The sequence below is a fragment of the Pinus tabuliformis genome, chromosome J, assembly GCF_031772625.1.
Source record: "Pinus tabuliformis cultivar Carrire ecotype Pingquan chromosome J, CPIR1, whole genome shotgun sequence".
NCBI lineage: Eukaryota > Viridiplantae > Streptophyta > Pinopsida > Pinales > Pinaceae > Pinus > Pinus tabuliformis.
Genome location: NC_142295.1, coordinates 548,050,022 through 548,076,044, shown reverse-complemented (window position 1 = coordinate 548,076,044; position 26,023 = coordinate 548,050,022). Strand labels below are relative to the sequence as shown.

At 38.9% G+C, this 26,023-nt stretch overlaps 1 protein-coding gene across 1 annotated transcript in view; it reads left to right on the top strand.

Moving 5' to 3' along the window:
- LOC149228182 (uncharacterized) overlaps positions 1 to 26,023 on the top strand; it is a 192,353-nt gene that overhangs the window by 73,779 nt on the left and 92,551 nt on the right. The window contains exons 3-4 of the mRNA XM_089378088.1: positions 10,499 to 10,591; positions 10,920 to 10,999. Coding sequence (XP_089234214.1) covers positions 10,499 to 10,591; positions 10,920 to 10,999 — 173 coding nt within the window. The remainder of the gene's footprint in view (positions 1 to 10,498; positions 10,592 to 10,919; positions 11,000 to 26,023) is intronic.

Here is a 26,023-nt window from a genome sequence, read left to right as displayed (position 1 = left end):
CTCAGTTACTGAGAAGTAAGTAACTGATCTCCCAATTGACCTCCCTGTTGGGCTAGAAACACCCACTAATGTTGAAGCTCCCTCTGTCGATGACAAGTGCTGCCTCTCTTTGACCTCTGCGCTGCTGCAACAACTCCCTGCATCTCGCACCGTTGCACACCTCTCTGTGCCTTCCTGCACTGGGTCAACACTCCTATGCCTCTTGCATTGCTGCAGCCTGCTAGCTTTGCGCTGTCTCGGGGCTCCTGCACTTTAGCTCTCTCTACCACTCCATCTGCATCCGTCTCTACCCACTCAGCCAGTCTTGCTACTCCTCGTCGGGGCTCCCTTAGCAAGGTCTAATACAAGAGAGGCTGGGTACCTCAAGGATCCTGCCCCTCATCGATTGTAGTCCGCTTGACTACAGCTCGATGTCTCCCCACTTCTTCTCAAGTGGCGCATGTGCACTCATGGCACAATCATCTTCTGTCAAAACTTCCTTCTCTGCCCATGCTGGCATTGCCTTAGTCTCGGAAGACTTTCCCTTACTCTTCTTCCTTGGGCATTGGGTCGCATAGTGACCCATCTCCCCACAGTGGAAGCACTTGATCTTGGAGAAATCTTTCTTCTTTCGCTTCTCATGCTTTCCCTCAGATGCTAGGGTCACATCCTCCTCCTTTTGCTTGACCTTGATCCCTTTGCTACTGCTACTTGTCATTGATTGTCGTCTGATCTCTTCCTGGCAAAGAGCTGCCCACATCTCGTCTCAAGGTAGGAGAGTCCCTCTGCCCAGGATGCTCTGGACAAACACTTCCCACTCTTTTGAGACAACATTCAGGGCTGTCCTCACCATAAGCTCTTGATCCGGTGTCGCTCCTATAGCAGTCAACTGATCTTGGATCTCATTCAGTCCTCCGAGGAAGGAGTCAATCGTTTACCCTTCTCCATCTGATACGACCTCAGCTGGTTCTCGAGCAGCGTTCTTCTCTGCACAGAAGTATGCTGGTACAGGTTCTTGAAAGCCTCCCACATCTCAATTGCCGTTTCCTTCTCAACTATATGTGGTACCACATGATCCTTGACCCCGTCAAGGATAATTCACTTGGCCCTCGCCATCGCCTCCTCGCACTTGTCATTATCATTGGGGTCGACTAGGATAGCTATAACCTTCAAGGCAAAGTTCTTGACACGATTCCTGTCAAGCACTGTTAATATTCTGGCCTTCCAGACTGCGAAGTTCGATGCTCCGTCCAGTCTATCCTAGTCTCTTACCTCGTGTAGTGCCATGATGCTCCTCTACTTCCCTCTTGGAAGTTCTCTGTTCGACTCCTCTGAGTGTCTACTTCCCATCTAGAAGTTCTCTTCTGGACTCCCTCTGAGTCTTGATTTCCTTCCTGGAAATCCTTCTGCCGCTTGTTGAGATGCCCCCTACTCTGATCGGCTTGTGCAACTGCATTGCTGATCTGGGTTCCTTGGCTAAAAACCCTCGGTAACAACTCCTCTCGCCTTGCTTTGTCAAGTACTGTTCTGACTACAGTACGTCACTAGCTCCACTCTGCAATATTCCTACAGCCTTCTAGACCCCAACAACTGCCTCTCTGTGAACTGCGTCAGCCCCTTTTTGCTTCACACTGCCTCTGCGTCACCCTGGATGGGTTTGCGTCAGCCCTGGGATGCCTTACGTCAGCACTCTGGCCCTCTGCGTCAACAACGTTGGCCTCTCTGAGGCTCTGCGCAGTTCCCGACTTCTTCTGCGTGGATCTGGCTGGCTCTGTGTCACACTTCCTTGGCGTTTGCGTTGCTAGAAACAACTTCTGTCATCTCGGGACCACTGTTTTTTGCTGCTATTGCTCCGCTCTGCTAATGTCTTTTAGTCCTCCTGTAATCTGCAATCATGCTTTGATACCATGTTGAAGTTTCTAAGTCTACTTAATTTAGAAACCCTTCATACACTTTTCTTGATTTATTCCTACCTACTTGTTAATTTTTCTTTAACAAGTTATTTACAATGTAAATATTGAAAATAAACACCAGTGCATGCTCAACATATTACAGATCAACAACTAAAAGAAACAAGAACAAACACACCACATGACACCATTATTTTTGGACCAATGGCCCCGGAAAAACCCAATGCGGGAAAACCGGTGCAACTATCTGAGGATTTTCTTATTAAGCAATATTAGGGTACAATCTGGGTGCCGTAACTGGCCTACCCAACAGAGAATTTCCTTAGCAGCTATACCTCACAGTTTGAGAGAAATATCCTAGCTGAAACCCTGGAAAACCCTTCCGGTAGCTCCTCAACACAAAACTGCTCCTGCAACCCTGACGTCTGCCCAATCTGGACTGCGTCAGCCCTCTCTGTCTCACGCTAGCCCTGCATCAGCCCCAGGAGGCCCTGCGTTAGCTCTGGGAGCCTCTGCGTCAGTTATGCTATCCCCTCTGGTGCTTTGCGCAACACTTGGCTGCCTCTACGTGGCCCTGCGTGAGCCCTTGCTGGCTCCGCGTCACTCTCCTTAGCTGCTGCGCTGCTCTCCCGGCACAATCTTTGCCTTCTCTATTCCTCTGTACTCAATGCCCCTCAACTGCTCTCCCGATCACCGATTCTATCTCTCTTAGCAAACCCCGCTCTAGAGAATAGAATGACTGATCATCTGGTGTACTCTCCAAGTGACCCTCAAGCCACCTCTTATACTTTTCCTGTTGACGATTCAACGACCGAGATTAAGTTCCTAATCAACAACTAAGATTAGATCTGGCTTGATCCATGTCTTTTGGACCACTCTAACACAAAGTCATATTAATACACATTAATATTTTATTTTCCCTAAGTTTAAACTTAGGGACTCCATTAAAAATATTAATTATTTTAATATCTCCTGATATGTTTAGAATTTGCCAAAACCCTTTCTTGGTATTGGAGATCTCATGTGCCCCAACCTCTCCACCAAATTTCGTGGCTAGAGCACATCCGATGCTACCCCAAATCAACAAGCAACTACACATTAAGCATAAGGTGTAAGCCAAGGGAAGGAGGAATACTCAATTCAAAAACATTCTCCCTTATAGCCTTGCTGATGGTGTAAGGCCCATATTAGAGTGGTCCAAGCTTCCTATGGGGCTTAGTGAATCATTCTTTTTGCAAGTGAAACATATTGTATCACCAACTTGAAACTTATGTGGTACTCGATGTGGATTGTGTCGCTACTTGTACTTGGCATTGGCCTTTTTCAAAATATCATTAACTTGTTGGATGTGTTGGATCCATTCAATAAATTTCCTTGCTCTATGCGCCATAGTTTGAGTATGAGGCCAATAGTTGGAACCCCAGGCACACTTGAAGAGCTTGTGGCCAATATAGTTGTGAATGGCCATGTTGTAGCCCAAAGTGAACCCATAATAGTGCCTTTTGTTGTGGTACTCTTCTTGTAGGGTACCAAAATGGCCATCTTAGAGAATTAATCAACCAGAAGTACACAATTGTTACAATGCTTACTTGAGGGAAAACTTGATATATAATCCATGGAGATTGATTGCCGAGGCTTACCTGGAGCAGGTAGAGTAGTGTACAACCCTTGCTTTCTTGATGGTGTGTTTAGCAATGGTATAGATGGTGCACAATCTGATATACCTATCAATGTCTTGTCAGAGCTTTGTCTAGTAGAAGTTCTTTCGCAATAGTGCCACTGTTTTCTCCACATTGAAGTGCCCTAACACCCCACTTTATTGTGCCTCCTAAATTAGCTTCTCATGATTGACTAAATGAACACAAAGATGGCCCATATGGTTTATAAGTTCATCCTTGGAGGTGAAAGTTTGAATCTTGTTTACCTGTGCTTATTGTATCATATATAGTAGTGAAGTTAGGTTCATTGTCATAAAACTTTGGTCACCCAAGAGTCTTTTGTCTACAAGAACTAAGCATTGTGGTTAGTGTTGAAAAGTGTAACTAGGTTCGGTCTTCATAATGACATGTAATTGTGTCTTTTTTAAATGATGTAATAAAGGAAATAAAATTATTGTTTGTATGCCTTGCTTCATGGGTTTCATGAGCAAGTGATTTTATTTTAGATGCTCCCATTGAGAGCCTTAGGATTTGTCATTAAAAGTCAAAATAATTAATGTAATGTATGAAGAGTTCTTCTTGAGAATGTATATGAGTCCATTAAAGTGTCTAGAAGCCCTCCAACGACAAGCACATGGTTCTCCTATTCAAGTCGGCCTCTAGATGAATTAAGTAGCACATGTCGGCTCACCTAATAAGACACATCCCTTCGCTATATGACATGTCGGCTTATATATATGACAAACTACTATATATAGGCGTGCAAGGATCCACATTTCAGAAGCACAAAAGTTCGGATCATACTTTGAATTCGATGGGCAGTCACTGTATTCAGTTCAGATAAGATTGCAGAAGAAAGTTCGGATAAGAAGCTCAGACTAAGGTACAACAGTCAAGGAATTCAGATGTCTCTGTAATTTCGGGTGAATAGAAGCAACGAAGAAGATGACTATTTCAGAGACAAAGTTTCGGTATCCTAACAAGGAATCACAGTTCAATGAAGATACTACAGTTCGGTGGAGTCAAGGGAAATTCAGAACCCTCTGTAATCACAGTGACAACAAGAGTCTTTGTGCTACACAGTTTGGACAAGTATAGATATATTACAGTTCGATGCTAAAAGGAAACTACAGTTCAGTGATTAGAAGAATGAGTCTCGGTGCTATCTCAAGAAGGACTTGGTGCCATCATAGAAGTAAGGTGTCGGTTATATGACAACGAGGAGGTCTCACAAAAGGAGATCACGATGTGAGGACAGTGATAAGATCTCGATGGTGACAATGTCTCGATGGTAAAAAGATCGAAGAGGAAGAAGAGTCAAGAAGAAGAAGGTTGACTGTCAAAGAGAATGTGTGTCTTAGTCTTGGAGTGGAAAATAGGTCAAGGGTCTTGGTCTTGGTATTCGTCAATTGGAATTTCTAGAAGAAGAATTTGTGCGGGTTTTCCTCTCAAAGAGTGAGAGGTTTTGGCCTTGGCTTATAGCCTACATGATGTGTCTCTTGTGTATTTATGTTCATGCATTGGTTACTGTTTGATGAAGAAGAACACTAATAATCTAACATGAAGAGGATCCTAATCTAAAGAAGTAAAAAGCATTCATAAGCAATCACTAATGGAAGAGAAATCCCCTAATGCTAATGCCCTAGATTTCTCAACAGTTAGTGCCACAACTAAACTTTCATTGACTTAGTTTGCAATTTTTCTTGTATTTACCTTCTTTTGCTTGATGTTCATGTGAAATTATTGAATGTGCATGGACTACTTTTGATGCCAATCATTCTCCCTATTTTTGCAGGGGCTTGTGGCTTGTGTGGATGATCATTTCCTTTCCTAGAATATAATGCACAAATGACATGCTTGCATGATGGAGTACATCTCCTTGTCATAGGTGGGGTACTTGCAAACCATGTCAGAGAGTGTATTGTTGTGATAGGTCATTGGGTGCCCAAGCTAAGTGAGGATTGCACCAAGAAGTAGTTTGAGGCTTTTTTCTCAATCTAGAACAATTTTGTAGGTATGACAGAATCAGGATTAGTGCCAAGTAGAGGCGATGTTTCAAATCCTTGAATGCTTTCTGTTGTGCCTCACATCAAACAAAGTTGGATTTGGTTCCACGTTTGGTCATTTGTGATATGGTTGAGCCCCCACATGAACTTGCAGTAGAAGTTGGTTGGGCACAAGAGGTTGTAGAGCGCAATTAGCGACTTTAGGATTGGTCAATTGCAAATGACTTGGATCTTAGCTAGAGGCACGTGCACACCATGCTCATTTGAACTCTCTGCATGTGGAATACATCTCTCCAGATTGGTGTATAACTTGTGTTTCTTTTGTGTGGTCAACACTTGTTAAATGTCCTTTAGGTGCTCCTCCTCGTTTCTAGTGAAAATGAAGATATTATCTAGATATACAACCTCAAAGGAATTCGTAAATGGTTGCAAGTTATTGTGCACCATCCTCGTGAATGTTATTGGGGCATTAGTCAAGTTGAAAGGCATGACTAACCACCTAAAGAGATCTTCTTTAGACTTGGAGGTTGGTACTTGGTGATACTTTGACTTTATATTAATCTTACTAAAAAACTTTGTGTTCTTGAGCTGATTGAGGAAATTGTCAATTCTTGGATTGGATACTAGTTCTTAACTTTTATTTTGTTTAGGGCTTTGTAATCAATATAGAGTTTCCATGTCTTATTTTTCTTCGGACTAGCACAATTAGGTTTTCATAAGGTAAGGATTTTGGTTGATTGTGGCCCTTTTAATTTATCTCTTGTATCTAGTGTTTGATCTCCTCATTCTCCAAAAGAGAGTGTCTTTATATTGGGCCATTCAGTAAAAGGGCTCAACGTGTTCAATCAATTGCATGTTTACCTAACAAGGAAGAGGTACCCCTATAGGTGAGGTGAAAACATCTATGTAGTCTTCTACCTTCTTTTCCACCTATTGCTATAGAAAGAGACACCTTGTAGAGGATTTGGGAGTCACGGTGATCTTCCATTCACCTTTTATTTGAACCATGAAGAGGACAATTTTCCTAGTCTGAATGATTTCCTCTTTCATTGCTTAGCATTGATTAGAGAGACCACATTGTTGGGGATTCCTTTGGTATCTTGTAGAGTTGACCTCCTAAAGTAACAATTGACTTTATGGGAGATCGACTTGTAATCAACATGATGCTTCCACATATATGGTTCTCTTGAAAAAACATCCCAAACTTCAAACAAGGCAACATGACTCTGGACCTCATCTTTGAAGGGCTTGATGTCATAGTGTAGGTGACATTGTCCACTTATTTGGATGTCTTGTCCCTATTTCAATGAACTGATGGTGGATTGCTGAAGTTGCAACATCTTTGAGAGCTTCAACTTCGTGACGACCTCTACTGAGATTAATGGTTCTCTTGAAAAAACATCACAAACTTCAAACGGGGAAGGGTTTGATGTCATAGTGTAGGTGACATTATGCACTTACTTGGATGTCTCATCCCTATTTCAATGAACTGATGGTGGATTGCTGAAGCTGCAACATCTTTGAGATCTTCAGCTTCTTGACGAGCTCTACTGAGATTAGATTCTTTTGGTTACTGTTGTGAATAATGAAATGTAGTGGAATCCCCTCCACCCACATTTGTGAGTGGAATATTTGCTCACCTTCCTTGATTTCCTTTGATTGGACCTTGTGGTAGCGATGGTAACATTGGGTTTCACATTGATGATACATCTTTACTTATCCAACTTAAAATAAGAGTTGATGCTGGAATTAGAGTTTAAGGCTGACAATGATTGTTTTGAATGATATTCGTCAGTGTTGTGCCAAGGGATTTTGTGGATCTCATACCACTTTCCAGTGTCCTCCTTTGACTTCTTGTTACTCTTTTCTGCGTGTGGCTTGCATTGGTTGTTTGGAGGTTGGTTATCTTTGTTTTGTCCTTTTCTTTGCTAGTTAAGGCCGCATATATAATTCTTTAGCGACGTTTAATTTATAGACCTAAAATCTCTCTTACCTTCTGTCAAAATTTTGCTTCATCTTAATTGCATAACATTAAGGGGCACTTATTGAAGAGATATCCAAAAATCACATTTATGTCTGGATGTACTTGTGTAGGCAACTAAGTGTTGACTTTCTAGGTGCAATATAGATTAGCACAATATTTCTAAAATTCTGATAATTACATTTGATGTAGATCTTCTTTTAACTTAATCCAATATATCATTCAAACTTCAGCGAGTATACTTCAAACCATAAAGAACAATAGAACAATAGAGATCACAATGCACAAAAAGGAAGACAAGATTTACCCTGTGAAAACCTACCAAGGAGAAAAATCCAACAACCTTTTTCAATAGAGAAATTCTTCTTGTTCAATGAGAGACACACCTAGACATATGGTCAAACCTGGTCTTCTCCTCCAAGTCAACTCACCCAATATAATCCAACAATTTGTTCTTCTTGTCTGACCCAGAATTTCGGCCCTTTTGCAATTACCAGTTGCCCCAAAATTTTTGGCCCTGCAACAGTTGCCCAATTACCCAGAAAATTTCGATCCCGTACAGCAGAATGCCCAGAAAGATGGGAACCATAGAGGGAATGGCCAATCAACACGTGCAAGTTGCAAGAGAGAGATAATTCATCCTATTTGTCCTTCTTGTTGTTCGCTTGCTTGCCCAAAAGCTGTTTTGTGTGAGAGAATGCGAAGGCCTAAGTGGAGGAGGTCGAGCTGCGTTTATATAGCAGCCTGTCTTGGCTGAATGGATGTGTCTCTTGGCCAGGGATGACTTGACTTGGAGGGAAGCTGACTTGTCACTTTTGGAGCCAAAATTTTACATTTCAAAAATTCAAATTTTCAAAGTCGCAATGGAACTTTGACTCAAAATAAATTTTCTTTAACTCTAGCATTTATAGATATGCTCTACAATGATAAATACAGGTACATCAAGTGACCAAATATACATTATGATTCATGAAGACCGACCATAGTTACAAATTCAACGCAAGGCATTTTAGAACCAAGTGTCACTTGGAGTCCTTGATACCTAGCTTTGAACATAAGATAGGGAAGGTATCTTGTGTATTGGTTATCATAGTTCCAACAAGAGAGAATTCCTCCTTGAGGGCGTCAACAAAAGCTGCACAAGTGAGTTGTGACTTAAATGCTTCAGATTTGTCTTTGGCATGTTGCACATAGTAAATGTCCCATCAATCTTTTGTTGATTTTTCCAGTACAATAGATACAAGTACTTGTTTCTGAAACTTGATAATTACTTCTAATGATTTAGATGATTATTTTCTCTCTTTCAAGATATCATTAAGCAATTTTACATTCAGAAATTCAACCATAGAAAGCACTATAGTAATAGAGATCAGAATGCACAAAGAGACAAATATTTTACCCTGGGAAAACCCACAATGGGGGAAAAACCTACCTGACCTTTCCCTTAGAGAATCAATGCAACAATAGATACATCAAAGTCAACTAACCAGCAAGATGACCATCAACCAAGAGCCAAGTCAACCCTTTACAAGATCCAAGACAAATGTCCACAGTTCTGTCTACAGAAGCTCTGCAACAAGGTCTCCAAGAGGAACCGAAAAATGTCCTGCAACTCTGCCTCAGAATTTGCACTTTGCCACAGAGATTTACCACAGTGACAAGGTCTCAAGAGGGTCGAAATTCATCCTCTTTCTTAGACTGAGAAAATAGGATGATGCCACAGACTTTGTGCCTCAGATCATCGCACTATACCACATAACCTTCGTACCATACCACAGAGAAATATATCTCAGAACTCGGCTTCCTTTGATTGCTAGAACAAGGGCCATAAGATGATCTTTCTTCTTCTGATTTTTGACCCTCAAATACTCCTTGTCTTCTTTGCTTGGACAGAGACAGATGTGTGATCCGAAGTGTGTCCTTGGAGGAGAGTGAATAGGCTTATCTATAGCCTTCCAATCATGCGAATGGGTATGTCTCATGGGCAGGCCGCCATGACTCTTGGAGGGCCGACTTGGACTCTTGTGGAGGCAAAATTACTAATTCAAAAATTCAAATTTTCCTGCTTTGATAAGGTCATGAAGAACATGCCTTTTAATATTTCTTTCGAGTAAAACAAATAAATAGTTTTCTTTTTCTTGCAAGCATGAAGAACATGCTTCAAAATAATTTTTTCTTTTACAAATATAATTTATTTTTTCATCATAACAAGTACAAATGATCATTATATCTTCGTGGATCATTATGTGTTTTACTTTGTCAAGGGATGACCTGTTATCAATGTCACTTCCATCCCATATACCATTTTGGTCTTGTGGATGTTAGTAAAATCTTTGTATCTATCTCACTTATTATGCTTCTGTATAGCACACTTAATATGGTTTTATGTTGTGCTGCCCTAGTGCTGTTATTCATTTGGTTCATTGCATTAGGGTTTCCAGGTTAGTTGGATTTGATCCCTTCACTCCTATGAATCTCAATACACTCAAGGGTGCATGCAGAGCAACAAAAATTTAATCTACAATGTGTCACTGAATTGTGAAGACAGTTTGATAAAAATTCGTATCCATTTTATTTGCTCCTTTTTGCTTTCCTTTCCCATTCTTACATTCTTGTTTTGGCTGGTGTGTGTATTGCTTATCATTAATCTTATCGATTATGTTATTTATGGGGCACTCATTTTTGAAAGTGTGTAAGCATTATTTGTATGAACATTACATCAACCCATCCATTGGCTTATGCTCTCAATAAACATCCTTTGGCAAGTTTTGTCACCTGCATGTTTAAGAGTTTTGACACCTTTTTGCATCTCCTCCTTGATTATTTTTGGTCTTATCTACATGTCTCCTTAATTTTCTTATATTCTGGAATAAAGAGTGGGAAATCAAAGGGCATTATTATTCTAAAAGAAAAACTTTATTCATTAGTTGAATTTGACATTTGATACTGACAATGCTTTTACAGGCACTCGATCCTAGAACACGCATGGTCTTGTTCAAAATGTTAAATCGAGGTGTTTTTCATGACATAAATGGGTGCATTTCTACGGGTAAAGAAGTATGCATCTTACACCGTCTTCTTGAAAATTTATCCCTAACTTTTCTGTCCGTGGTTCCTGTTGTTTGAATTTAGAAAAACCAACATTAATGTTAAATTTCCTATTACAGATGCAAACATTACATAATCTGCGTCTCTAAAGTAGGCATATGGTGATGCGAGTTGTAAGAATTAATTAGTAACAGGAAAAGAAAGAAAGGTTTACTTCAAACTATTAATAGTTCAATTGACTATCTAGTCTCTGCATCTATGGTAACTTTTTTTGTTTTTGTTTTTTTTACTCTGTTGTATATGTTTTTTCCTTTTACAATATGAAGCTTCTGTACAGGCAAATGTGTACCATGCAACAAAAGAGAATGGAGAGGAGCTGGCTATCAAAGTCTATAAAACTTCTATTCTTGTTTTCAAGTAAGTTCCTTACCGTGTTTTGATGAAATCTTTAGTTGACTTCGATATTTCTCTTAAACTATTTATGGCATCCTAATACTCTGCAGTTGGCTAATTTGACTATAATAATGCTTATGGATCTATTATCTGGACGGTTGCTTGATTTTTAGTATTTTTAATTCAATTCTATTCGTCCATATTGGCTGGTGTTACAACATTCTAGCATCCTGCTGTTTTCCAATATATTCTGAAATCCATACTGTGAATATTTAAGCACATCTTTTGCAGGTGTTAAAACGTGTGGAACATTGCATACATTGTATTTCTTGGTGGAATTATGAATGCTGCACATTTAAAGCAAAAGACAAACTACGATGCCTTTGTTTATGTGTGAATTTCAGTTAATTGCATTATTTGGCCATAATGCTCTAGCTCATATCCTAAGAAACTCTATGTATTTGCTTTTCACTAGTCTAATTGAATGATCAAATGCAATGACACTTCAACGTGCTTTTTTATTGCCTGAATTACGAACTTGAGGGAATTCAAAAGTAATATTCAGCTTTTACTAAACAATTCAATAAAAAACTGATGTTGAGGTTTGGCAATTGACTGGAGGCAACTGTTGACTAGAATCTATGTTTGTCTACTTTCTGGTTGAGTATACCAGTTTTGGATATTTTCTGTAGATGTTCATCAGCTGTATCATGTTGATAGTAGCAGCTGAGATTGTTGAAAATTTCAACCTAAGGAATGAGATACCGGGAAGCTTTGCTATAGTGTTATGATCTAAAATCTGGCTTCTTGACGGAATTAAATGATTGTGAACTTCACTTGGGAAAAATAAGATGTATTATCCAAAAGCTCTTTCTTATGTAATATCAAGGTCAACAGCTGTATATAGCTAAAAAGAAGGTTTATTAATCTGACAATGCAAGTGACCTTTGAAATAATACATTAAGAAGATGGAGGTTGAGAGAACGGGGATGGAAACAATTGATGGATTTTGCGCGAAGAGTTAATAAGCAAGGTTTCAAGACATGTGGAAGGCAGAGGAAGCAAAGGTAAGAAGCTTTTCATGCTCTTTGAATTGCCTATCTAGCTTATATGAACTGATTATTGAATGGACAAGAGTAAATCCATGGTTTAAATGCTAAGCATTGCAGAAGAAATCCATGATAGAGAAGTAGCAATGGTGAGGCTTCTTTGTCCACGGTAAAAATCTCTCTCCCCACACTTTATTTGTGACGAATTGCTGGCGTTAATTTCTAGAATATTAATTTTTCCTCTGAAATATTGATTATCTCATATACAAATTAAATCATAGCATTCTATATCAAAGCCAAACGAAAAAACATATTAATTTGTTCAATCATAATATGTTTCAAACCCTGAGAATTATACCAATATTGAGCTACATATATGTTCTCTCATCATGTTTTCTGAAACAAGTTTTGTGTAGATACTGAACCCTTTACTAGAAAGAAGAAAATATGTAGAAAAATAAGTCTTCCATATTTATCATGAAGACTTTAGAAAGAAAGAAAGAAAGAATATGGAAATATATGGATGCATGCTAGAAAATAAAATTAGCAAGTGGGCAGAAGAAAGAGATAAGCGTGCTAAAGGGCAAGTAGGCTTTAGACCTAACCATTCCATAGTTGATCATTGTATAACTTTAAGGCACATCATTGAAAAAGTTTGGGAGAAAAAGGAAGAAGTCTTTTGTTGCTTTGTTGATCTCAGAAAAGCGTTTGACATAGTTCTTAGGGATAAGCTTTGGCATAGAATGGAGGAACTTGGGGTTCCTAACATTTGAGAGCAGCTGCGCATAGGCTGTATGAAGAAGTGAAAGTCAAAATTAGAACTTCAACAGACATTTCGGAAAGTTTTAGAAGCGATATCGGGGTAAAGCAAGGTTGCCCACTGTCTCTAGCCTTTTTGGTTTATATATCGACAAGCTTAAGGAGTGGTTAAATTCGCAAGGGGGTGATAGTATCTATTTGGGCAAGTTTGTTATAAGGCTTCTTTTGTAAGCAGATGACATTATTCTGATTGTTAAATCGGCTCTTGGTTTGCAAAACGAAAGTAGTGGTTTTCTCTACAAAAAAGAAAACATAACCAGCACAAGTTCTACTTTGAAGGCAACATTCTGGAAGAAGTTGTGGATTACAAATACCTCGGAATTGACTTTAGCAAAAATCTAAGTTGGGATGGTTGTAGAAAGAAAAGAACTTTGGGGGGTTGGAAAACATTTTATGCTTTTCAAAATAGGTGTAGAGAGGCAAAGTTATGGGACTGGAAAAACCACTCAAACTCTTTTTGGGCTTCTAGTGATTCTGTTAAGTTTAGGTATGTTCTATGCTTAGAGCAATTTATTTCAATTTTCACAGTTAGATCAATATCTTTTCCAGATTAGCAATCACATCAGCATTAAAGTAAACTGCAGATAGAACAAAAACATAAATCGCAGAAGACAAGCCAAGACAAGAGGACACAAGATGTGGCGTTAGCCAGGGACAAACCCCAATGTGGGGAAACCCTTGATCAATTCTTCTTATATGTTCTTCAATAGTTCAGCAGAGAAAGAGAGAGATAGATAGTACATTTACAACAGAAGTCAACACTTCGACTTTCTAGATAAGAGAATAGATCATCTCTACATGAGATCAGTTGAAGACATGTTGCTTCAACTAATTCTCCAAGGTGACTCCTTCACCTATCATTGTGCTGCATCTCGTCCACATGTTGCACCTCACCGTGCTGCACTCATCATCACAGTGCTGGATCTAATGACCATGCTATGCACTTCATGCTACTGCTCCTGTCATTGCGCTGCTCATAATGGATCTGCACCCAATGCTGCACTCATCACTGATTTGCACTCAATGCTGCATTGATCATCACTGCATCCAGTATGCTGCTTTACACTTACCAGTCTTAGCTGCTTTCTATGGCTTACAGCCTAGCAGAGCAGCTAGAGCAGCGAGACTCCTCCAAAGTGTAGTCAACTAACCGTCACAATGTATGCCTTGATTTGTCTGCAATTGTGCTCTAAGGGAAGGCTGTCATTGCCATCCACAAGACTGTCCTCCATTTATTACAACATGTATATATCTGACATGCCATACATCAGACTGAAGATGTCACTGTCATGTGTTCACTAGATAACATACAACCTAAAGAGCAGACTTAACTGTTTCTTCTTTATGACAATAAATTCCCAATCCTTAACTCATGCCTTGTAACAGTTTTATCTACAGCACTATGCTGTCATCTACAACACACTTAGGCACCTACAACACTTAGTCCATGCTGTCATCTCCAGCACACTTAGGCACCTACAACACTTAGATTCATGCTGTCACCTACAACATACATAGGGACTCCTTGTGCTGTTGATAAGGGCTGCGTATTGTAGACAAAACAATAGCTAGGTATCCTTGATTAGACTGCGGATTAGGGCCTTTGTTTGTTGTTCGTTAGGCCTCCTTAGACTGCGGCTAGGGCACCTTATTGGACTGCGTATTAGGGCCTTTTGTTTGCTGTTCGTGTATCTCTATTGCTATTTCTAAGGGCTGTCCCAAACTCTTCTAGAACAACATATATATATGGGTATGATAGGCTGCGTTAGAGTCTGCTGTTTAGGCCTCCTTCATCATACTAGATCTCCCTTCCTTTTTGCGTCTAGGGCTTCTTCATTAGGGCAGCGTAGATCTCCATTAGGGCAGCATTATCCCTTAGAATCTCTCCTCCTACTAAAACCCAAAGACAAGTAGAGAGGAAGAGATCCCAAGTGAGTGTGTGGAAATGACTTGAAGGCCACCTCTATTTATACTAAAACGTTGAGCACAAGTGGGGTTTGTTTGGTTGCTGGCCGACCTTGACGAATTGTCCCATAACACTAATAAATTCATATCTCCATGAATACTTATTGGAATCGGATGATCTTTAGATCAATCCTACGCCTCTCGATGAGAGGGATCCAAGAAAAATATCAGCTGCCATTAATAAGATGACCCACATAGAGTTTGGCCCTAGTTGCCAATTTTAACAGATTCCGGTGATTCTCTATGGTTGTGAACTATGGGCCAACAGTACATCTGACATGCAGTGGAGACAAATTGAGAAAATTCAGAAGCGTTTGATTACAAACAAATTCAAGATTAAAAGTGCAGTTCCTTATGCTATCTTGTTAAGTGAAACAGGGGCTGCTCCTATTGAAGCAATTGCTATGGTGCGAGTCATAAGGTATTTAAAAAAAATTTGAGCAAATGGAAGAGGGTAGATCGCCTAAGGTTGTCTTTAATGACAAATTGTGCAACAGAAAAAAAAAAAAAAACTTGGATGCAGCAAAATAACAAATGGTTTAGTAAATGGGGTATTTGCTTGAACACGTGTCCCATAAACAACAAAGAGATAAAAACTTTTGTTATGGATAAGTTCCACAAGCGTACTTGGGATAAGGAGCTAGGAAGAAAGAAAAAGTACTATATTGAAGTGTTTAATCCCACTCAGTCATCAACCAAAAGCATACATAGAGGCCACTATCTCTTGGATAACCAAAATTCTTATTGCTTAGTTAAGGGCTAATTCTCATCAACTCCGTTGTGAAATAGGGCGCTGGAAAAGGCCAAAAGAAGTGTGGGAGGAAAGAGTATGCATTTTTTGTTTTTCCGGAAAAGTGGAAATAGAAAAGCATTTCATTTTAGAATGTGAGGCCTTCAAAGACAACAGGGAAAGTTATGCAGATATGCTGGCAGCTAGCTCTTGGGATAATCTATTTAGCGAGGGGTTTGTCGAGAAGCTGGGAGCATTTATTGTGAAGCTTCACAGAAAAAGGGTCGAATACATCAAGCATATGAAGAAGCAATCTATCCCATAGGCTATCGTTAGCCTCGTGGACGTTAAAATAATTTCTTTCTTTCCTCTAATGACCAATTAAAGTTCTAGTGACTCGAGAGTATAGTTGATAGAAAAGGCAAAATTAGGAGTGATCAATGCATCTCCTGAAAATGTAATAAATCTAGGCTATTATCAATGCATGCAGATAAAATTGGGAAAATAGAAGGGTTTAACTGATAAAGGAAACCTTGTACAGTGAATAAGAGAATACTCAAGAAGATTAGGTGCATAATGAAGAAAGAGGACTAGTCCTCATTTAAGTCTTTGAAAGAGTTTGCAATGTTGAGTCCTTCTCTTGATTTTGCACCAACCAGCTTCAAACTGCAACTTCGACTTGCCAGCTTCAATACTGTAACTCAACCTGCAACTTCGATCCTGCAATTTCGGCTACGATGTTGCTATAGAAACCTTGACTCAACTTCTCCTTGAGAGCTTCCTTGAGAAAGATAGCTCCTTCTAAGGTCCATGAGGTTAAGACAAAGTTTCCTTTCTTCCAACAACTAGATACTGCACTTCGTCCTGCTACAACTCGAACTTGCAATTTTGACCTTCCCAGAAAGCTGGAGAAACCCTAAATTTCGCACGCGTGAGAGAGATAGAGCCCAAAAAAAAAGATTTTTGCTTCTTCCTTGGATTCTTCTTGCCTTTTAGACCTTCCCTCTCCCTTCTTTCTCCTTCCCAGCTACAATACAAATTCTTCCTTGAGAGATCGAACTTGTTGGTTTGTGTCACAAATGAGGTCGAACTGCTTCTTTATATAGCCTTTCCAAGGGGTTGAATTCCCTCCTTTAGGCCGACATGAAGCTGCCAAGGCCAACTTGTACTTTTGATGTTTCCAGGACTTTCTAGAGTAAAAAATAATTCTTTTTCCAATTACATTTTGCTCGGAAGGGTTTTATAAACATGATGTTGACTCCTTTGACTATGACAATAAATCTTAAGACCTAACAAATCCTAGAAGTATGAAGAACATGCTTTTACAAAAGACCATCAATAATGAGGATGAAACCCATGCTTTTAAAATAATAACTTTTTCTTTTCTTTTCTTGTTTGTTACTTAGGATACATATTGAAATGAGTATGACAACAATTATGAAGGCCACAATTTGTTACATTCTTCAACACTCCCTCTTAACTAGGGAGGTATTCATAATTCTACAACTAGTACAACATCATTCTCCAACTGAAGAGTTCTCATAAGAAGAGTTGGATTGATAAGCCAACTGTAAGTATCATTATTATGACCAACATTGTCTCTGGGGCCTAACTAGACAAGCTCTACTTTATTCAAGAGCATTATGCTGAGAGGCTTTATGTGTGATATCACACTACCTCTACAAGGCACATACCCCATACGGATGTTTACAAGGTATGTCCTTTTAGGACTATACTTATCTTGGGTTCCCAATCTTGGATCTGCAAAGAATGTTGGTCCTCTTCGACCACTCTTATCTTGGGTACCTGTCCCATTCTCAAAGAGTGTCGACACCTTTCCTTTCTTGGAATGTCCATCCTCAAGGGAACCATAGATGCTTAACCAATCCTCTACCATTCTTTCTTCATTAGTCATTACCTGAAGAAGAGAATGCAAATGGATGTTCAACATCACTCCCTCTCAACCAGAGAGGACATTCGTATTCTCCTTTAGATTAGAGAATAGATCCTTGCTCCTATTTAAGGAGACTCCGTTGCTCTTTCTCAAAATTAGAGGAGATTCTTGACTTCTTTTAAAATTGGGAAGTCAACGCCACAAGCCTTATAGCTTGTCTTCATGAGAGTATCAACTACATGTTCTTCATAGCTACATGGCTCCCACTTTCTTTCGCATCTCTTGCATCGGGCTTGCTTTCTTCCGAATTATTATGGTGCTATCTTTACTCTTCAATCATGCGACAAGATCTTGGTCATCTTCCTTGTTCATCACTTTCACCTTGCCATGAAGGTGTTATATTGAGCCTTCTCAATCTTCAAGCTAATCATAGCATTTGCATGAAAGTGATCTCCCTTGTTGACCTTTAGGTTATCTTCTTGCATTGCTACCTTTCAATCCCAAGATGAACATGTCTTGACTTCACAGTTGCCAGGTATCATGTATTGAGCCTCCCTCAACATTCTTCATACGTTTTATACATACAATTGAACTTACCTCAATTGTCATCATGTATCCTTGCAACATCCTTCCAGATAGCAACAAAATATGTTAACTAGATAACCAACAATAATATAAAAATAGACTTACCTCATCATGATGACCTTCTCAACCAACCAACATTCTCAGGTTTCATCTCCATATGAAACTTCCTTTATGCATTAGAGTGCTCAAAGGATCGAACTTGATTACCAAGTTAGAACTCTCTTCTGAAGATTATACTAGATGTTAATCATTATTTTATATATTCTAGAGAAAGTCTTAATCCTTTATTGATCTTTGAGTAAGCCCAATCCTATCTTATACACATCATAAAATCATACTAAGCATGTTACAAGATTTTGTACATATGAATCTTATTCAAGAGTCACTTTTTAATATGCATTCCTATGCTTCTTATTCCATCATCTAGCTATGAGATGGCAACCTGACCCATTGCATTCCTTCATCCCTTTAACAATATTGTTTCTGTACTATATGGAAGGTATACTGCCCTAGTCGTAATGCTTCATCCAGGAACCTTCTAAAATGGTGGTTCTTATAGGATCATGATGATCCATCTTATCAAGACGACTACCTCTAACTTAATGTTAGATAATGCTCAGATGTACAATATGCAAAATGGTCTATCTATCCATTTTTAGATACTAGATGACTTCTACAAAGCAACTTAAACAAATAGACTCTACATATGCTATTTTTTATGACATTAAGCAAACTCAAGATTCTTCTATAAACAACAATATATACTATCCTAAGGGAAAAACTAATCTTTATAAAGAACTCGACAAACAGAGTTCCTTCTTCAATAGTAAAGATCCTTCACTTCTTTCTTCGGGTTTTCTCAGATTCTCCCACTGCCTCTGCTACATGAGCTTCACTTCTTTCCTTTCTTTTGTTAATCTATTGGCTTGGACAATCCCTCTTAAAGTGTCCAAACTCATTGCACATAAAGCATTGAACTTTGGACATATCTTTCTTCTTGGACTTTCCAAAATTTCCCTCTTCAACTTCTTGACTTTAGCTAGAAATGCTTGAGACTGCTCATTTGATCCAATATCATCTTTTACCATGATCCTTCCAGAATGCATTGAGCCCACAACTCATCAAAAGGAGTTGAATCTTTCTTAGAGTAGATTTTTGTTGCAAAGCTACTCCATTCTGGTGGTAATGCATGTAATACACATATGGTCATTTTTGAATTAGAAATTCATTCTCTAAGCCCCTGCAGATGGTCTCTTAATTGAGAGTTTTTCATGAGAAAGGTTGCCATGTCCTCATACTTTGATTTCTTCATTCTATATAGCTTATTCCACGAAGACATCTTTTGTCCTGATGTACTTACATGGTACAAGTTCACTAGCTTATCATACATGGCCTTGGAAGTTTTCAAATTTGCAACGAATGGAACAAGAGGATCCTTAATGTATTCAACTATGATCCTTTGAGCCCTTACTTCCCCTTTCTTGTACTTTGCTAGTTCTTGAGTGTTGTCTTTGCTAGGTTCAATGATTCCACTAGTGACATACTCCATTACCTCATGTTCAGTAAGTGCTAGGTGAATCCTTTTCTTCCATTCTAGGTACTTTGCTGCTCCAACGAGCTTATCGCTATCCTTGTAGAAAAACCCATATGACCTGTAGATTCAGATAGTGAGTAATAATGTGATACCTGATAACCAAGATTCTCTTCCTCCTTGGTGATGTCTTCAACCTTTCTTGATGCCCTCAAGACCCTTGAAGAAACTTCAATGATGTCCTTGAATGATGTTCCTAGGATTTCTCCAACAACAACTTTCAAGAGTGATGAATGATACCAAGATCCCTTGATACTTTCTTCAAATATACCATCCAAATGGATCTCTTTACAATAGAGATCAACAAATTTCTTGCACTCTTCCTCAAATGATTCCCCTTGACAAGCAAACCCTTCCTTGTTTCCTCAAGGCAATCCTTCCAGATGCCTTCCAGTTCACCTTAGCTCTGATACCATGTTGGAAAAATGCAAAGTGGCAACTTATTAATTCCAATTTTCCTATTCCTTAATATTTTCTTGTGAACTTAATTAGTCTTCATATGTTCTTTGATTAAATCTTTTCATCAAACAAATATCAAGAACAGAAACAATAACAACAGAGGACACAAAAATTAGGCTCTCAACTAGGGAAAAACCCCTCCAGGAGAAAACCCGAAAAACTCTTCTCTTCTTATAGAATCTGCTTCAAATGAGATACAAAGACCCAATCCCTAGATCAAGTCCTCCTCCAAGTACCAAGTCAACCCTTCAAAAATTCCTCTTGATTTTGCACCAACTAGCTTCGAACTGCGACTTCGACCTACGAACTTCAATACTGCAACTCGACTTGCAACTTTGACCCTTTAATTTCGGCCTTGATGTTGTTGTATAAACCCTAACTCAACTACTTGAGACCTTCCTTGAGCAAGACAACTCCTTCTAAGGTCAGTGAGGTTAAGACAAAGTTTCCTTTCTTCTAGCAACCAAATACTGCACTTCATCCTGTTGCAACTCGAACTTGCAATTTCGGCCTTCCCAGAAAGCTACAGAAACCCTAAATTTCGTACGTGTGAGATAGATGGAGCCCAAAAACAAATATTTTTGCTTCTTCCTTGGATTCTTCTTGCCTTTTAGACCTTCGTTCTTCGTTCTTTCTCCTTCTCACCGACAGATCAAATTCTTCCTTGAGAGATCAAACTTGTTGGTGTGTGTCACAAATGAGGCCGAACTACTCCTTTATATATCATTTCCAAGGGGTCAAATTCCTTCCTTTAGGCCAAGATGAATTTGCCAGGCTGACTTGTACTTTTGAAGTTTCCAATTTTTTCTAGACTAAAAAATGGTTCTTTTTCCAATTACATTTTGCCTGGAAGGGTCTTATAAACATGGTGTTGACTCCCTTGACTCATGACAATGAACCCTATGGCCTAGCAAATCCTAGAAGCATGAAGAACATGCTTTTACCTAGAAGACCATCAATAATGAGCATGAAACCCTTACTTTTAAAATAATAACTTTTCTTTTCTTTTCTTGTTTGTTATATAGGATACATATTGAAATGAGTACGGCAACAATTATGAAGATTGAAACTAGTTACATTCTTCAACACTTCTCTAACAGATTTGTCAGAAAGGGAGTTGACAATTCCCTAAAATCTTCAACGATTTCTTTCTTAATCAAGAGATAATAACTTCATATTTTTTCCCTTATTTTTTTTTGGATCAATCTATTGTCCTTTTTTTCTTAGCCAAAATGGAGTTTTGCAGAAAGGAAGAATAGGTACATTGTGAAGGCTTCCAAGGTGATGATTCACACATCAGATGGCAACATAAAAACAAGTTTTGCAGCAAGAGGGTTCTCCCTAAAAGAGGGAATGGATTATGAGGAGATTTTTGCTCCAGTTGCCAGATGACCAGGTTCTTGTATGGCCTAAGGGCTTGAGCATAGACTCAACAGGAAGTGATTGATGCTCGAGAGGGAGGATTGTACAGATTGTGAGGACATCTAGGACTGTGCTAATTGACCAGAAGAACTTCCATCTCCAAGGAAGTAGACAGTCAGGCAAAATGGAAGGAGAAACCTTCCAAGAGGATGTCACGGGTTGAGATTGTCAGACAAGATGCTCAAAGATGAGAGGTCTCTAGGAACAATATGCCTTCTATGAGGAACCTGTCAGACAACAAAGTATGCTTCAGTGACAGAGGGTGCAACAGTGGCAGAAGGATTTGCTATTGTGACAAAGGGAGCAATTGAAATTACCATAGGAGGATCTGCTTCAGTGTTAGAGGGAGTTGGCCTCAGAGTTTGAGATCATGACTTGATACATTATTTCTTGGATTGGAGGTGTGGCAAAGATCAGATGATATCTTCCTTGGGAAAAAGAAGTACATTGTTCTGATTTTGAGGAGATTCGATATGATGGATTGCAAGTCCATGGCTACACCTATGGTGACAAATCTGAATAAGCTAACTGATTCTGCTTCAGATTCATCTTTGGTGGATCCCACAATGTACAAGCAATTGATTGGATCCTTGATGTACCCGGTTAACACCAAGCCAAATATTTGCTTTGTAGTGAACACCTTGAACCAATATATGGTTGAGCTGAGGCAGGGGCATTGGGTTGTAGTGAAGCATGTCTTGAGGTACTTGTGTGGTACAATTGGATATGGTTTGAGATATATCTTAGGTGGTGAAGTGAGGTTGTAGGGATATACAGATTCAGTTTGGGCAAGGTGTGTAGAGGACAGAAAGAACACCTCGGGGAGTTGCTTCAGCAAGAAGTAGACTTTTGTCGCACTTAGTACAATAGAATCAGAGTATATCACAGCGAGTGCCACAAGTCAGGAAGTAGTGTGGCTTCAAAATCTCCTTGCAAGGCTATTTGATCAGGTTGAAGCTCATTGAGATCAAATATCACTTCATCCGAGACATGGTGTAGAAGGGAGTAGGTTAGCTCCAATACATATCCAAAAACGAGTAGATTGCAAACATTCTCACCAAACCTCTGTCTGGAGCGAAGTTTGTATACTTTAGAGACAAGCTTGGATTGATGCAAAATGTCTCCCTCATTAAGAGGGAGTCTTGATGTCTTTGTAGGATTGGCCAATTCCTCTCTTGAGAAGCCATGAAGGACTTTGGATGGGTCATACTAATTGGACCAGAGGAGATTGATGTAATTCATTTGTGAAGCCACAAAGGACTTTGGTTGGGCCATGCTGATTTGGCTAGGGGTGAATGGTCCAGGCGCAAATCCTCTTGTGAGAAGTCATGAAGGACTTTGGTTGGGTCATGCTGATCTGACCACATGAGATTAATACATTTACCCGAGGAGGCATATTGATTTAGCCAAGGTTAAATGGCCCAGGGTACTCACATTGCCTACTCCAGTATGGAGTGATCTATAGACATGCATGTGAAAAGACACTATATCAACATAACAAGCTCATGAATTTTTGTTGTGGAGGAGAAATTTCAGCTAAGGAGAAATCTGTTGTAGCCAAGGAGAATACCTCCCTTGTTAAGAGGGGGTGTTGATTTTCTGTGTAGCATCGAGAGGTATTCCCACATGCCTAAGTCGACCTAGAAGAACTATGAAGAATTAAAATAAAAATTTGATTTTTGAATGACAAGTTGGCCCAAAAGAGTCAAGTCGACCCAGGAGGGTCAAGGGACGTGTCCCTTGGGTTATTTCACTCCATTCGACTAGTATAAATAGACATTGTGATGCCTCATTTCAACACCAACGAAGAGCAAATTTGACCAGGAAGAAATCAATTTGGAGATCATCTTTTCTTCTCTCTCTTGGCCATGTGTGTGAAGAAGCATTGACCACACTTTTGATTAGAGTTGGTTGAGATGTTTGACCAGGTTTTGACTGCAGTTTGACTGACTTTGACCATAGAATAGGTCGAGTTTGACTACATGTGGGAAGAGTTGACCACAGGGATTTGATTGCATTTGTTGACCACAAGGATGAGTTTGACCAAGCCAAAGTTTGATTACAAATTTGACTTTTGGTTGGTTTGACTAGTGTTGACTTGCTGGATTTTTTAGCAGGTTTGATTGGTGTTTGACTTGGATTATTGGTACATATTTCTAGACAAATTGTTGATTTGTAAACCTTGTTGAAGAATAATTTCTCCTAAAGAAAAGTTGTTGGTAACTTGGGTTTTCACCCAAGTTGGGTTTCCTAGGGTAAAATTGTTCTCTATTGTGCATTGATGTCTTTCTATGATCTTTATTATTTCTGCTAAATTAACTGTTGATATTTTCTAAAGTGTAATTGCTTAATGATATCAATGGCATAAGAATAATGTGTGAAAATCATTAGGAAGTAACTATCTGGCAAAATATTATATTCTACCATGCATCTTGTAGATAATTCAACAACCCAAGTACTTATGCAACAACAAAAAACTATATATATGTGAAGCCAAGGTAGAATCTAACACGTCCAATAGCGACTCAGAATTAGAATGTAAGGAAGAAAATAATATTCAAAATACAAAAGATGAAGAGGCCCAGCCTAAGATATTGCTTGTCACAATAATAGGACTAGTGCCACCCCAAACATTGAAACTAAGAGGGCATGTAAAAAAGGAAAATGTTGGCATGCTAATAGACACAGGAAGCATCCATAACTTCATAGATGGAAATGTCGCAAAAAGACTAAATCTATTTGTATATTCAGCCATAGACATCAGAGTTGACCATAGGGATTTGATCGCAGTTGTTGACCATAGGGATGAGTTTGACCAAGCCAAAGTTTGATTACAAATTTGACTTTTGGTTGGTTTGACTAGTGTTGACTTGCTGGATATTTGAGCAGGTCTGATTGGTGTTTGATTATTGGCACATATTTCTAGACAAATTGTTGATTTGTAAACCTTGTTGAAGAATAATTTCTCCTAAAGAAAAGTTGTTGGTAACTTGGGTTTTCACCCGAGTTGGGTTTCCTAGGGTAAAATTGTTCTCTATTGTGCATGGATGTCTTTCTATGATCTTTATTGTTTCTGCTAAATTAACTGTTGATATTTTCTAAAGTGTAATTGCTTAATGATATCAATGGCATAAGAATAATGTGTGAAAATCATTAGGAAGTAATTATCTGGCAAAATATTATATTCTACCATGCATCTTGTAGATAATTCAACAACCCAAGTACTTATGCAACAACAAAAAACTATATATATGTGAAGCCAAGGTAGAATCTAACACGTCCAATAGCGACTCAGAATTAGAATGTAAGGAAGAAAATAATATTCAAAATACAAAAGATGAAGAGGCCCAGCCTAAGATATTGCTTGTCACAATAATAGGACTAGTGCCACCCCAAACATTGAAACTAAGAGGGCATGTAAAAAAGGAAAATGTTGGCATACTAATAGACACAGGAAGCATCCATAACTTCATAGATGGAAATGTCGCAAAAAGACTAAATCTATTTGTATATTCAGCCATAGACATAAGAGTGATGGTAGCAGATGGCAACTATCGATGGAGTTGGAAAGTGCCACACAGTCAAGCTACAATTAGAGGATTACAAATTAGAATACAGATTCTACATTGTGCCTTGGGAGGAGTAAACGTTGTATTAGTAATTCAATGGCTGCAAACCCTGGGGGCCTATTATGCAAATCACCAGAAACAATTTATCAAATTCAAATGGGAAGGAAGAAAATATAAATTGTTCGGATTCTAGCCTTCACCAGCTCAAATTGTATCTTCTCAGCAAATGTCAAAACTAATTAGAAAGGGTGCATATGTTTACATTGCACAATGCCTTCAAATGGAGATAATAGCACCAAAAATAGTGCATTCTCAACACTCACAGATTAAAGCCTTAATCCAAAGTATGACAAGATATTCCAAGACCTGCGTATGAAGCTGCCCTTGAAAAGAAGGATAGATCATAGAACATATAATTGAAGTTAAACCAGACTCAACACTAGTGAATATCAAACCATATCGATATCCTCACCACAGTAAAACATAAAAAGAAAGATTAATTGAAGACCTATTACACTGTGGAGCTATTACAACGAGCAAGGCCCATATGTAGCCCTAGTAGTGTTGTTTTGGGAAAAAGATGGATCTTTCAGACTATGCATAAATTATCGAGGCTTAAACAAGATGACTATAAAAAGCAATTTTCCTATACCATTTATGGATGAAATGTTGGACAAGCTTCATGGAGCAAAATATCTTAAAATTAGATTTCAGTTCAAGGTATTATCAAATCTGAGTAAGGCTAGAAGATGTGGCAAAGATGCCATTTGGGTTAACCAATGCCCCTGCCACCTTCCAGGAAACCATGAATGAATAATTTAAAACCTAACTCAGAAAGTTTGTACTAGTATTTTTTGATGACTTTCTTATCTATAACAAGACAGGGAAGGAACATCTTAAGCATTTGGAGCAAGTACTTGCTCTCCTAGAAGAAATCAGTTCTATGCAAAAATATCACAATGTAG